The sequence below is a fragment of the Chiloscyllium plagiosum genome, chromosome 36 (genome assembly GCF_004010195.1).
Source record: "Chiloscyllium plagiosum isolate BGI_BamShark_2017 chromosome 36, ASM401019v2, whole genome shotgun sequence".
NCBI classification, from domain to species: Eukaryota; Metazoa; Chordata; class Chondrichthyes; order Orectolobiformes; family Hemiscylliidae; genus Chiloscyllium; species Chiloscyllium plagiosum.
In genome coordinates this window covers 31,548,381-31,563,448 of record NC_057745.1, presented here as the reverse complement: position 1 = coordinate 31,563,448, position 15,068 = coordinate 31,548,381, and the positions used below count along the sequence as shown (strand labels likewise).

Genomic DNA, 15,068 nt, shown 5'->3' with positions numbered 1-15,068 from the left:
GTGTTGGGATGTGGTTTAAATGCTAAGGAAGGAATGATACATTAATTGTCTGCAATAATTATTCCATTCATTTTAATGTAATCTGTTAGGTACACAACTTCAATGCGTTATCACTGAGAACACGTAACATGTCAAACTGTTCAAATGCACCTTAAGGTATATGTTGCCTATTATGCACAAAACAGGTTATCACAAATTAATTGAGGGTCATCTTCATTCAGATCATTTACTCATTACAGAACCTGTCTAAGTTCATTTCCATGGAAACCAAACAAATGGAAGCAAAGTAGGTTCATCACTGGATGAGTATGCACTGGAGCCAGTTTACTCCCTGAAGGACAAAGGGTTCAACTAACCTTACTGTTCCTTGGGGAACAACTATTAATAATGGCAGCAGGCTGGGGTTGGGAGCATGGCTGGGGTTTTCTAAGTGGACTTCGTGGACTCTGACCGGTCCTATTCCATTCAGATGATTGAGCAGAAAGCAGGTGGGAAATGGACAATGTCGATCACAGGTTTCTTTAGGTTGGCAGACAGCCGGAAATTGGATCTGACCAATGTTGGGTACGGACGTTGGATTCCGATTCAACAGCTCAGAAAGACCAAGTCGATTTCTTTCCATTTATATATCTTACTTTTTGAGATATGAAGCCTTTTTTTGATACTCTTCCACTCTGTGAGACAGATGCAGAACATTTATACATGTTTTTACTGTCAATCTCCCTCCTACATAGGAGATGAAATACTTGAGGTGAATGGAGTTTTGATGAATGAATTAACCCATGATGAAGCTATACAAATATTTAAGGTTAGTCTTTTCATTTTACAGTATGACATTTTAAATTATTTATTGAATGTTTGTTTTTATAGACCTTTAATGCGTTTTCATTATGTTTTTTTTAAACATAGCACGTGAGGAAAGGAGTACTTACATTAACAGTCAGGACTTGTTTAAGGAGCCCCGGCCTCAGTCAGGGCCAGTCAGGAGCTGAACATCTGAGCCGCTCATGGTCAACCAGTTCGACTGCTGACTTTAGCAGAGGAACCTGTTCAAGTTCGGAACTGGATAACATGCTGTTCCTACAAAAGACACCACATCCTAATGACAGGATTATTATGGAGGTCGCCTTATTCAAGGGTAAGCAATTGAATCTCCAGAAATAAATTGTAATTGTTCACTGACTGTCTGATTTAAGGAGAAAGTGAGGACTGCAGATGCTGGAGATCAGCGTCGAAAAGCACAGCCAGCCAGGCAGCACCTGAGGAGCAGGAGAGCCGATATTTCGGACATAAGCCTTTCATCAGATTTATGTTTCGATAGTAGATTAATGAGGCAAAGGTTACATCAAATAGTGAAAGTTAGTTCAAGCAATCTGGGTTTGCAGTAGAAAAATGGAAAATAGAACAATGGGAATAATCTAAATCGTTAACACAAGTTGTCGAATCCACGAATGACTTTCAGGGAGGCCACCTGAACCTCTGCTGAATCTGGTACATATGTGTGAGGCCAGTCTGAAGCCTCATGATTGATGCTTTCTGCTCTCTGGTGGTCAAGCAAGTTAATCCATTAAACACACAACCACAGAAGTTTCAGTAGAATTCTCACACTCACCTTTCTCATGGTTTAGGAATATGTCTATTCCAGCACAACAAAAATTAAAAACTGTGCTTGTCCTCCATACTTAATTTCTCTTCTTGTTAGCACATTGTCATTTGAAAACTATTATTTACATGATACCCTGCAGAGTACGTTTGTCACGAATGGGGATTCTCCTGCCTTCTCCCCATAATTCCCCATATTCCCTCAGTTCAGAGTCGTCTAAGTTTCTTCTGAATGTCCTAGTTGAAGCTGACTCTGTCACACTTTCTGACAGGGCTGACTTTAATCATTTGCTGCCTGAAGACGTTTTCCTTGATATCACCTTTGTGAGTGATTGAACATTGTGATTGGTGTCTATGCCTAATGCAGGCTGTTGTCACGATGCACTGGGGGCAGTGTGCTGGGTATCAAACTCCACTATTCCCAGAGTCATCACAAACGTGAAAAAAACTTATCAAATGATTCCAAGTCCTTAATTTATCTGACTGATGAACTCAGGTTAAAATAAAATAAGGAACCAGCTACTTATTGCAAACAGATTGTTTTTAAGAATGGTAACCAGAAATATAATTTCCTAAAGTACATTTCTCTAGAAATGGTCTTTACACTCTTTGCTAGGAGCATAAAATGAATTTCCCTTAAATATAGACACAAATAACTTTAAAACATATTTTAAAAACTCAGATATATTCACAAGTGCATAAATATATGCACAAACTTCTTTGGCAGACACCCAGGACCTTCAATACACTTAGATATGTTACGTTGACTTACTGGTCTCAAAATACTCAGAGCACCCCTGCCATCTAATGAATTATAGCCATCATGGTTTTACATTAGCTCAGCAATGTCACTCTGCACCTCTGAGTTAATTTCCATGCTGACACTGCAGTGAAATACCAAGGGAGTGCTGCGCTGTCAGAGGTGCCATCTTTCAGGTAAACTGTTCACCCTAAATCCTTGCTACCCTCTCAGACGGTGATAAAAAGACAAATGGCACAAAGATCAGGGGAGTTTACTGATGGCCAATGTTTATTCCTGAGTTAACATCACTTGGCTGTTTGTGTGAACCTTGATGCCTCTGTTTTCCATCTCTCAACAGTGCTGGCTATAACAGTAAATAGCTCCTTAGTTTAATTAATTTGGGTTGTCCTGAGGTCATGAAAGGTGCTCCATAAATGCAAGTCCTTTTCTTTGCCTTCCCTCTACAGAAGCCTTCAACTTATGGATTGTAGCAAATGGGGTCAAATTAACCAGTTATAATTATTGAAAGATTGAATTGATGCAAAATGGTTAGCGCACAGAAAATCTCAGAATGGTTCAAGATCTGAAAGAGGCCATTCGGCCATCATGTTGGCACCAGCTCCCCATAAGGAGTAGTTTGCTTAGAACCAATCCCCAAGCCCTTGGTGTAACCCCTGCATGTTCTCCCTTCTCAGGCAATGATCCAACTCTGGCTTGAAAGCCAGGAATGAATTGACCTCGACCCCAATCTCAAGCAGCGCACTCCAGCCTTAACCACTCACTGTATGAAACATTTTTTGTCATGTCACCCATTGGCTCTTTGCCAATTACTGTAAATCCCTCTGGCTTTTGATCCTTCCAACAATGGGAACAGTTTCTCTTTATTTACACTGTCCAGACTCCTCGTGGTTCTGATACCTCTCCAAGTCTCTCAAGTTTCTCTTCTCCAAAGAAGATAGTGCCAGCTTCTCCAATGTATCCAAGTAACTGAAGTTCCCCACCTCTGTGACAACGTGTGTGAACATTTTTGCACCCTCTCACATCGTTCCTAAATGTGGTGCTGAGCACTGGATGCAATAGTGAGGTTTAAATTAATATTCTGTACAAGTTTAACCTAACTTCCTTATGATTGTATTCCAGGCTCTTATAAAGAAAGCCTAGATTTCGTTAATAACACTCTCAACCTGTTCTGCCACCATTCCTGGGTTTCTGCTCATGCCTCTCTACTCGAGTACCTAGCTTAGATTTGCAACCTTTGTTTACTCTCACCTTTCCACATGCTTCCTACCAAACTGAACCGCTTCAAGTTCTCCACCTTAAATTTCATCTGCTGCTTGTCCACCCGTTCCACAAAACATGCATTCGTTTGAAGTTCTAAACTTGTAATTCATACCATCCATGAATTTTGAAACAGTGCTGTGTACCCCAAAATTTAGGTTACTAATAGATTCAGAAGAGCAAGAATTCCAACACCAATCCCTAGGGAATTCCACTTTAAAACTCCTCCTGTCTGAAAAAAACATTCATTAATCACTATACTCTGTTTCTTCTCACACCGCCATCTTGCTCCTGCTCCTTTTTTCCCCGTGAGCTATAACTTTGCTCACTAGTCTGTCAGGCAGCACTTTATCCTTTTACAAGTCCACGTACACCACAACCACAGCAATACCTTCAACACCCCTCTCTCTTGCCTCAACAAAGAACTCCAATATGTTAATTAAAATTGTGTTAAATACAATTCACTTTTAATAAATCTGCTCTGGCTTTCTTTAATTAACCTTCACTTTCCCAAGTGACTAGTAATTTTATCAGTAGCAAATCTTTGATATTGAGGTTTGTAGAAGTTCCAAAGAAGAATCTTACTGGATTTGAAACATTAACTCTGTTTTTCTCTCTCGACAGAAGCTGCAAGATCAGCTGAGTTTCTCCAGTCCTATCGGATTTCATTTCATTGAAGTTGTTTATTGGTTGAAATCTAATCCACTTCACTCTCTGGTCGGAAAGGAGGAAGCAGCATTCTTTGGAGTTGGTTCTGGTGAAATGTATAGTTTCTAATGCTGTTTCTCTTTCCTCAGAGGATGGTGTTGGTTTGGGAATCGGGTTGTGCAGCGTGTGCACACCCCTGCAACCATCTGGCATTTATATCCACACTCTCTCTCCGGGATCTGTAGCACATCTGGATGGGAGACTCCGGTAAGAGTTGGAAATATACTGGATAAATTGACCCAGAGTATCTCACATTGCAGCAGTAGCAGCAGTGATTGGTGAATTACATGGAGACCTCAATGTGACTAGACGCAGGGTTTCTGCTCTTGGGTTGTGTGAGACGAGGCAAAGATACTAAACATTCTGAGGTTTCACCCAATTCTCCAGTTGGCATCACCAAGTCTCAAGAAAGCAAGAGAGAAAGACTACATTTCTGTAGCAGCTTTCACTAACTCAAGAGATGTTATCAAAGCTCATTAACAGGAACAGATTCCCTCTATTTACTCTGTTCAACCCATGTGTGATTTTGAAAATGTCAATCAAATCTCCTTTAATGATCTGGACGAAGGAACTGAGGGCACTGTTGCTATGTTTGCAGGTGGTGCAAAAATAGGTGGAGGAACAGGTAGTGTTGAGGAGGTCAGAAGGCTGTAGAATGACTTGGACAGACTAGGAGAGTGGCAAAGAAGTGGCAGATGGAATTTGGGAAAGTGTGAGGCTACACACTTTGGTAGGAGGAATAAAGGCATAGACTATTTTCTAAATACAGAAAGGCTTCGGGACAGGGACTTAACAGACTTAGTTCAGGATTAATTTAAAGTTATTATTATGCAGGTTCATTTGGCAGTTAGGAAGGCAAATGAAATGCTGGCATTAATTTCAAGAGAGTTTGAATACAAGAGCAGACATGTACCGCTGTAGCCAAAAAAAAAGGCTCTGGTCAGATTGCATTTGGAAAATGGTGAGTAGCTTTGGGCCCTGTAATTGGAGGGGATCACGGGGATGAAACTCTTGTTAGACGAGGAGCTGCTGAGAACTCTGGGTCTGTACTTGGAGTTTAGAAGGATGAGGAGGAACCTTGTTAAAACTTAAAGAATACGGAGCGCCTGGATAGAGTGGACATAGAGAAGATGCTTCCACTAGGAGGAGAGACAAGGATCCAAGGGCACAGCCTGAGAGTGAAGACATGAGCCTTTAGAACTGAAATGAGATGGAAAGGGACAGATTAGCCAGTGGGTGGCTAATCTGTAGAACTCATTACTGCGGAGGGCTGTGGAAGCCAAGTCATTGTCTGTATTTAATTGGGTTCTTGATGAGTAAGGGGATTGAGAGTTTCATGGGGAGGGTAGGATGATGAGGTTGAGAAACATATTAGCCATGACTGAATGGTGGAGCAGGCCCAATGGGCCAACTGCCTAATTCTACTCCTATATCTTATAGTCCTCTCAGCTGCCTTCTCTCCAAGAAGAATAATCTTCATAGCTGAAATTTCTCATTCCTGAAATGAGTCTTGTAATTCACTTCTGCACTCTCTCCAATGCATTCACATTTCCTGAGAGGTGGCTCCTGGAGGTACACAGTCCTTTATATTCTGAAGGGCAGGGATTATCTCAAGAGGTCAGTTAACTGATACTGGCTGCCTTATACAACATTTCCATCTTCAAATAGAGTCATTAGATCTTTTACATCTTTCTCAAGAGTTAGGTACAGTCTTGGTTTAACATCTGATCTGCAAGATATCACTGGCAGTGCAGCACCCCCTCAACACTGCAACGTCAGCCTATATTGATTAAAGCCTCAAACACTGAGAAGTTCAGCTTGAATGGGTAACAAGACGCTTGAGTGACTGAGCCAGCTCCTTGCAAGACTGGGTTGAGTTTCTTACCCACTGCTCTGTGGGCTGTCTCCGTTGCTAATTGCATTGAAAAAGCTCCACAGAAGACAAGTGTTGAATTATTTTTCGCGGAGTAGTCCTGCTTTTCTCAGAGACCACACATAACTCAAGTCACTGCTGCTCAATATTGTGTTTCACAGTGAACAAAAAATAAACCCCAAACAACTGCAGATGCTGGAAAATTAGAAACATTAAAATAGAAAAATTGTTGGAAAAACACTGCAGATTTTGCAGCATCTGTGGAGAGAAAGCAAAGTCAATGTTTTGGGTCTAATGAATCTTCTTTAGAATGAAGAATTCTGAAAAGAATCACTGGACCCGAAATGTTAATTCTGTCTGCTCCCCACAGATGCTGCCAGACCTGTTGAGTTTCTCCAGCAATTTCTGTTTTTGTTGTGTTTCACAGATTTGTTTTAAATATTTCTGAAGAGATAGCACTAATTCCTAAACATACAGAAGGTCTATTTGTTAAAGTTTTAAAACATCTTTTTACTCGTACTTAGCCCAGCCTTAACTTCTGGTAGCTTCAGTGCGATCTGTTTAATTGGCTCTTAATCCACACCCAGACTTAATCAATCCATCAAAATTAGCACAGATCAGTTACCAGACCCACACAATCAAAAACAGATCAATTGAACATTTCACTGACAAATGTATTCAGTGGAGAAAGCAAGGTGAGAGTCGTAGGAAGAGAATTCCAGAACTAGGGATCTAGGCAACTGAAGGTAAGACCAGTGTCAGAGTAATTAACATTGGGAATTCACAAGCAGCCTGGATTAGAGGAACAAAGATTTCTTGCCTGTTCATGTGGTTGGAGTAGTTGAGAGAGACAGGGAGGGGCACATCCTTGGAGAGATTCAAAATCAAACACCACCACAGTGACAGTGGAACAATTTAAAAAAAAACTTTTAGATATCCATCAGCAGGCTGTGCAAGTGTTGAGGCTTTACCCTTTTCATCTCTTGTTAATTCCTCCTCCCTATAATTATAGACTTGTACAGCACAGAGAGAGATCCCTCGGTCCAACTCGCCTGTGCTGATCAGACATCCCAATCTGACCTTGTCTCATTTGCCAGCATTTGGCCTGTAGCCCTCAACACTTTCAGAAACCTGGATATATCCACACAGATGTCTAGTCAGTATTATAATTGTACTAGCCTCCACCACTTCCTCTGTTCCAAATCGCACCACCCTCTATGAAAGTTACCTTTCAGGTCCTTTTATAAATCTTTCCCTTCTCACCTTAAACTTATGCCCCTCTAGTTTTGGACTCATACCTTGGGGAAAAGACTTTGGCTGTTCACCTTATCCATACCCCTCATAATTTTATAAAGTCCTGGAAGGTCATCTCTTAGCCTCCAATGCTCCAGGGCAAAATGCCCCAACCAATTCAGCCTCTCTCTATAGCTCAAACTCTCCAGTCTTAGCATCTGAGACCTTCCTCTGTTCATCTTCTGTCCTCTGACTAGTAGGAGAAAGTCAAAATGACACATGAGCAGACTTAGGCAAGGCACATTCTGACTTAGGGAATATGACTGGGAGCTGGATGCTGTCTCCCTTATAAGCCTAATGTCCTGGGAGTGATACTTCGCTCTTGGAGAGCACACACCATTAAGAATATTAAAGAAACTGGCCCTCTCTGTCCTTTTTTGTCTGAATTCAATGGAACTATTAGCTGGGTGAACAATTTATGATTCTGCCTCAGATTTATTCAGGTCTGGATACAAATGTATCATCCTTCAGTTAAATAAGTAAATCTTATGTTTTTATTTTATCTTTTGCTGTAGGTGCGGTGATCGCATTTTAAAGATTAATACAACAAGTGTCCACAATCTGACCCTGAATGAGGTTTACACTCTCCTACAGCATTGCAAGTCTGGACCTAATGATCTAACGATTAGCCGGCATCCTGATCCCCTGGTAAGAAATCAAGACGGATCTAACTCGGATTTGCATTTTCCCCTGAATTTGATGTGTTGAAAGATCCCTAGATCTTTCACAAAAGGACATTGATGAAAATTGGGTGCTGACCCAGAAAGGGACAGCTTAGAATGATGCCTGGAGGCTTGGTCAGAGGGATAAGTGTTGAGAAGGTGCAGAGAGGGGTTGACACAGAAGAAATTAATTTATATAGTATTGCTCTTTTATTCCTTTTGTATAATCACATACATACCAATTCAACAATCTAGGTTGATAGAACAATGAACTGGGTTCTTTATTTGAAGACCAGATTAAATATACACAATTATAACACTGAGAGACTATGTAGACTTGTGTGACCTGAAGGATTGTTGCTGTATTTTGTTTATAGTCTCATGAATTATGAATCAAATCCTGTCTTGTGGCAAATGGTGATCTACAGCAGCTTACTTTATACCTCTTTTGAAGGTACATGAACAATCACGTTACAACAACTATTTAAGTGGACCATGAAGAAGTCTTACTGTCATAGAGACATACAGCACCGAAACAGACTTTTGGGCCGAACTCGTCCATGCCATTTAGGTTTCCTAAATTGAACTAATCCCGTTTGCCTGTGTTTGGCTCATATCCCTCTAAACCTTTCCTAACCATGTACCTGTCCAAATATCTTTTAAACGTTTGTAATTGTACCAGCCTCCTCCACATCCTCTGGCAGTTCATTCCACATACACACAACTGTCTGTGTGAAAACGTTGCCCCTCAGGCCCCTTTTAACTCTTTCCCCTCTCACCTTAACCCTATGCTCTGTCGTTTTGGATTTCCCTCCCCTGGGAAAAAGGCCTTTTCACTTTATACAGTGACATTGTAGAGGTTTATAAAATGGTGATTTTACAAACTTCTATAAGTTCATCCCTCAGTCTGGTATACTCCAGGAAAAAATGTCCCAGCTTCTTCTTCTAACTCAAACTCCTCAGGCTTTGTAACATCCTTTGTAGACCTTTTTTTTTGTTTGTGCCCATTCCGATTTAATAACATCCTTCCTATATCAGGGTGACCAGACCGCATGCAGTATTCCAAACTGGATTGAATGGAATTGAATTTATTGTCATATATACCTAGGCACAGTGAAAAGCTTTGTCTTGCGAGCAACACAGGCAGATCAGAGTTAAATAGCATAGATAAGTAAATAATAGGTAAATAGCAGCAAAAACAAAAACACGGGTACAGGCGACTGTGTTAAGAGTTTGTGAGTCCATTCAGTATTCTAACAACAGGAGGGTAGAAACTGTTACAAAGATGGCTGGTGTGTATGTTCAGGCTTCTGTACCTTCTCCCTAATGGTAGAGGTTGTAGAAAATGCAAATAAGAGAGGCCTGTTAATGGGGATTATTGCTCATTATCATCCTCGTTACTAATCTCATTTCATTAGTATGCAGGATGGCAGGCAAGGAGCTGTGGAGTTATCAGTCAGGGGTCTGGCCACTCATTGTTCGGGGGCTGTTTGCCTAAGTTGCTCCATTGGGTGGGTCTTGAACAGTCTGCTGGAGTCCATCCACTAAAACTCAAGGGGTTTTATTAGGGGCCACTGCTGTGGTAGGGAAACTCACATGCCAAGGGATTATAACAGTAACCGGGCTGCAACTCAATATATTGGGGGCCTGGGAGACTATAGAGCACACAAATGAAAGGGTATTGAGTTAGGGGAGGTCATCGACTAAGCAGTTCTTGGCTTCAGGGGGGGATAGTGTATTACGGGATGTCTAGGGCTGAGGTTTAAAGTGGATACAAAGATTTTAGATAGACTGGTGGGGTGGGAACTTGGGGAGAATCACAGCCAGTTGTGTTGACAGGAATTACTACCGAGAAGGGAGTGTGTACCTTTGTGGGTTGACCCCAGGATGGAGGGGCTGAGCCTGAGACTCACTGTTTGAGGAATGGTCACTGTCACCTTCCATCATGCTATAAATAAGAAGTGTCCAATGGAGATGGAAATGGTAATGACCACACCCAGAGTGAACGGGATGAGGCCCCTAATAAAATGGGATGAGGGTTTCATTCTGTGGCAGAGCAGGCTTCAATTTTCAGGGGAGTGAGGTCTTTCAAAGTGCGATCCCACTAATGACTGTGACACAATAGCAATGTTTTATGTTCTTGAAAGATTGAAGCTGGTTGTGAAAGTAGCAATCACTGCCGTTTCCCCAGAGGCTGCACTTGGTGCAGGAGCTGCTGGCTTCGTATTTTGAAGCATCAAACATCTTGTAACACTGAGCTTGCTGGGTTCGCTCCCTTCAATGTTACAGTTATAGTCATACAGCACAGAAACAGACCCTCAATCCAACCAGTCTATGCCAAACATAATCCCAAACTAAACTAGTCTCACCTACTTGCTCCTGACCCATATCCCTCCAAACCTTTCCTATTATAGAATCATAGGGTTGTTAAGCACAGAAATAGACCCTTCAGTCCAACCCATCCATGCTGACCAGGTATCCTAACCTAATCTAGTCCCATTTGCCAGCATTTGGCCCATATCCCTCTAAATCCTTCCTATTCATATACCCCATCCATTGTACCAGCCTCCATCACTTCCTCTGGCAACTAATTCCATACATGCACCAGCCTCTGCGTGAAAAAGTTGCCCCTTAGGACCCTTTTAAATCTCTCCCCTCTCATCCTAAACCTATGCCCTGTATTTCTGGACTTCCCCCATCCCGGGGAAAGGATCTTGTCTATTTACCCTATCCATGCCCCTCATGGTCTTTTAGACCTCTATAAGGTCACCCTACAAGACACTACAGGGAAAACAGCCCCAGCCTATTCAGCTTCTCCCTATAACTCAAACACAACAATCCTGGTAACATCCTTGTAAATCTTTTCAGAACCCTTTTCAAGTTTCACAACATCCTCCTGATAGGAAGGAGACCAGAATTGCAAGCAGTGTTTCAAAAGTGGCCTAACCCATGTCCTGTACAGCCGCAACAAGGGCATGGGGCACCCTGCCTGCAAGAGCAGTAGACTCCCCAACTTTAAGGGCACTCAACCGGTCATTGGATAAAATATGGATGAAAATGGAATGGGTTGGGATAGATGGGTTTCAGATTGGTTTCACAAGTCGGCGCAACATCGAGGGCCGAAGGGCCTGTGCTGGGCTATAATGTTCTGTGTTCTAACATGACCTCCCAATTCCTACACTTGATACTCTGACCAATAAAGGAAAGTATACTATGTATCTATCCAAATGTCTTTTAAATGTTGTAATTGTACCCGCATCCACCAATTTCTCAGGAAGTTCATCCCATATGTGAACCACGCTCTATGTAAAATCTTTACCCTTCATGTCTTTTTTTATGTCTCTCTCCTCTCCCCTTAAAAACGTGCCCTTGTCTTAAAATTCCTTATCCTTGGGAAAAGACAACTACCATCAACTCGGTTTATACCTCTCATTATTTTATAAATCTTGATCAGGTCACCTCTCAATCTCCTATGTTCCAGTGAAAAAAGTCCCAGCCTATGTAGCCCTCCTTTATTACTCAAACCTTCTGTACCCAGCAACATCCTGCTAAATCCCTCCTGAACCCTCTTCAGCTTAACAATGTCTTTCTTAAAACTGGGCAACGAGAACTAGACACAATATTCCAGAAGAGGCCTCACCAATGTCCTGTACAACCTCAACATAACTTCCTAACTACTCAAAGGACTGAGCAATGGAGCAACAGTCCCTCTGTTCTACAACACTATCCAAAGCCCTACCATTAATTGTATAAGTCCTGCCCCTGTTTGTTTTACCAAAATGCAACACCTCTCATTTATCCAGATTGAACTCAATCTGCCATTTTTCAGCCCATTGACCCATTTGATCAAGATCCGTCTATAATCTCAAAAAAGGTTCCTCACTGTTTATTGGTGTCATCTGCAAACTTACTAACCAGATCTCCTATATTCTCATCCAAATCATTTATATATAACAAATGTACTTCCACAGCTGATGGTGAAAAGAGAACACATGTATAGATGTGATAACATACTGACAGTGACATGTCACCTGAGCCACCAAATACTATCAGAAGATCATTTTTTTGTTCTTCTCCCACTACAGCTTGGCATAGTCCTCAGCTCTGCAGGTGGGTGGATGGAGCCTGCCCTCCCATGGCCTTGGTGTTTTGGTTGGGTAACCATGGGGCACTTGTGACTCGTGGTCCAGGTCATGGTGAGTGTGGCCTGCCCAGAGGCAGGTGCATGCTCCTCACTCTGAACTCTGACAGGGCTGAGGAGTGCAGGCATAGTGGATGGTCCAGCTACCTTGGAGTGTTCTGACAGGAGCTTCTTCAAGGGCATGTATGTGGTTGCTCCTCTGGCTGGGTGTCTACTCCTCGTCTCTTTTTATGAAGAAGGGGCATTTGGAATGAAGTTCAGGCCCTGTGCCCCTTCTGTTGTCCTGTTGGTGGTGCTCAGCACCAATAGCTAAAGTGCTGGAGTACAGATCTATATGTACCTACAGCAGACCAAGATATAGGAGTCAAATTCAACTCCTAAATGTGGAATTAGTCGCAGTTACACTTACTGTAAAACACTGTTGTAAAAACCTAGTTGTGTTTTAGGAAAGGGAATCTACCATCCTTACCTGATCTTGCCTACATGTGACTCCAGACCTACATGAATATTGTTGACTCATAGCTGCCCTGTGCATTGCCTGAGCAAGCTGCTGAGCTCATGGGCAATATGTGCCAGTGAGGCCCACATCCTTTAAAGACAAAACAAATTAGTGACTGGCTTATATTTACGACCACAGGTTTTGGAACTAACCTCTGTTCTGCATTCACCCTGTTAAATCATTTCATAATTTTAATGACTTTGATTTCAGATGTCTTGGGGTGAATTAAAGTTTTGGAAACAGGGCACAATATTCTCCCCCTTTTCACCACACCCCAACACTGATGTAAAATCCATGGAGATAATGTTAAGTCATTAGCTGAATGTTACTAGGCCAGTCTTTGATAATCCGGGAGTTGGGTGGACACTGAAATTAGTCAGTTACAATCTTTTTTTTTTAAACCAACTCAGTGACAAGCTATTCAGCTGGTAGATAATGCAATCCTTCACCATTGCCTGCTGTATAATTTGGTTTAATTCTGAAGGGGATGCAGGAATAGAGGGACCTGGGTGTATATGACCCACACAGCATTGAAGGTGGCAGGACATAAAGCATACAGTGTCCTCAGCTTTATTAATAGGCACTTGGGATACCAGATCAAGGAGATGATGTTGAACTTATACAAGACACTTGTAAGACCTCAGCTGGAGGATTGTGTACAGTTCTGAGCACCACATTATAGGAGAGAATACAGAGGCAAATGTGGTGTGCGAAAGAAAAGCATTTTCCCCCAAGTGGTTTGCATCTGAATTGCACTGCTTGGAAATTATGGAGGTAGATTCAACTGAGGCATTCAGGGGGACTTCAGATAATTATTTAAATAGTGATATGTTCGAGGTTAGGGGAGTTGGCAGAAGAATGGCACTAAATCATGATGTCCATTTGGAGAGAGAGTGCAGACATGATGGGCCAAGTGGCCACGTTTTATGCTGGAACACTTTGTGAGTTTGTTAATTGCTTGAGCAAGGAATTGCACAGTTACAGTAACAGGGTGGGAGCCCTGCTGTGTTTTTAGTCTATTCTGTGCCTCCTAGTTCTGAGTACAGGTAATTCTGCTACAATGCGACAGTTGTGTTTCTCTGCAAACTGATGCTATAGACGATTGTGCTGCAGAGGATCACTAATAGAACATCGCTATACCCGTTCAGTAGAAACTTCATGTTATCCAAATAATGTCCACAATTCGTCAGTCGCGTTATAGTCAATTCATACTGATGAAATGCACGTTTAAGCAGAACAACCTGTATGAAAATCCAGGATGACAACTGTCTGAACGCTGTCTTATTAAATAATAGTATTCAAATAATGTTGTTAAGCCAAGCCATCACTGTCAGTTGAGTAGTTTAATACCTGAACCTAGCTGATATAATAATGGCACCAGTTAGCTTGTAAACCAAATAGCATCAGTGCAGTGAGTTACGACACGGGATAATTCCTTCTGCTAATTTAAACCATGCACACAGAAAAGCTCACCTTGCCTCGTAATCTGTTAAAGTATGAATGACAAATAACTACAAAATTCCCTCTAAAGAAAAAAATTAACAATTTATCCTTTAACTCTAAGAAACGCAAGAATGTTAAACAACACCTATCTACATGGTAATCCTCCTTTGTCTGATCAATTTATGTACCTCCCACTCTACAACAATATACTGATCTGATAAAACTTCCGATTAAGTTTAACAAAAAAATCAAATTTCAAAACCAGCCAATTGTCTCTTTTCCTTTGGTATCTTCGTCTGTACTTTCCTGGGTCTTTTCTTTGGTCTTCTGTTTCGCAAATTTCATCTGGAAAGGTACCTACACCTACACCTTCATAACAGAGGGAAGACCCTGGCTTATGTTGAAAGACGTAACGTAGAGAGAAGAGCAAAGGAAGCACATGGTGAGGACAGTGCGAGAGAGAGAGAGAGAACCTGCACAGTTTACTGCCTTTGCTGTTTGAATTCATGTATCGCTGGACATCGGAGTGCATCTGGGAAAATTAACAAACAGTGAAATTCACAACTAATCTTGGAGGGACTGTTGGACGAAGTTCACAGCAGAGAATCAGATAAGTTAATTGTTGTTTTAAGTCTGTCCAAGAGAGAGGCTGTATTAGTAAGTGCAGTGGGTTCTTTCTTGATTATATGTTTTTGGAGATAAGTCTCTTGATTAAACTTAAAATATAAGCCATAACTACTAATTTAACCTGGGACAGTGTTTGTAGAGGAATAAGACAGTGTTATTTTCTGGGTCTGTAGATTGTGAAGGAGCAAAAATGGCCTTTG

At 41.6% G+C, this 15,068-nt stretch overlaps 1 protein-coding gene across 1 annotated transcript in view; it reads left to right on the top strand.

Annotated features, from left to right (window-relative positions):
- The window catches only part of il16 (interleukin 16), an 80,288-nt gene that overhangs the window by 14,297 nt on the left and 50,923 nt on the right, over positions 1-15,068 (top strand). The window contains exons 4-7 of the mRNA XM_043677611.1: positions 735-808; positions 910-1,138; positions 4,420-4,537; positions 8,012-8,144. Coding sequence (XP_043533546.1) covers positions 735-808; positions 910-1,138; positions 4,420-4,537; positions 8,012-8,144 — 554 coding nt within the window. The remainder of the gene's footprint in view (positions 1-734; positions 809-909; positions 1,139-4,419; positions 4,538-8,011; positions 8,145-15,068) is intronic.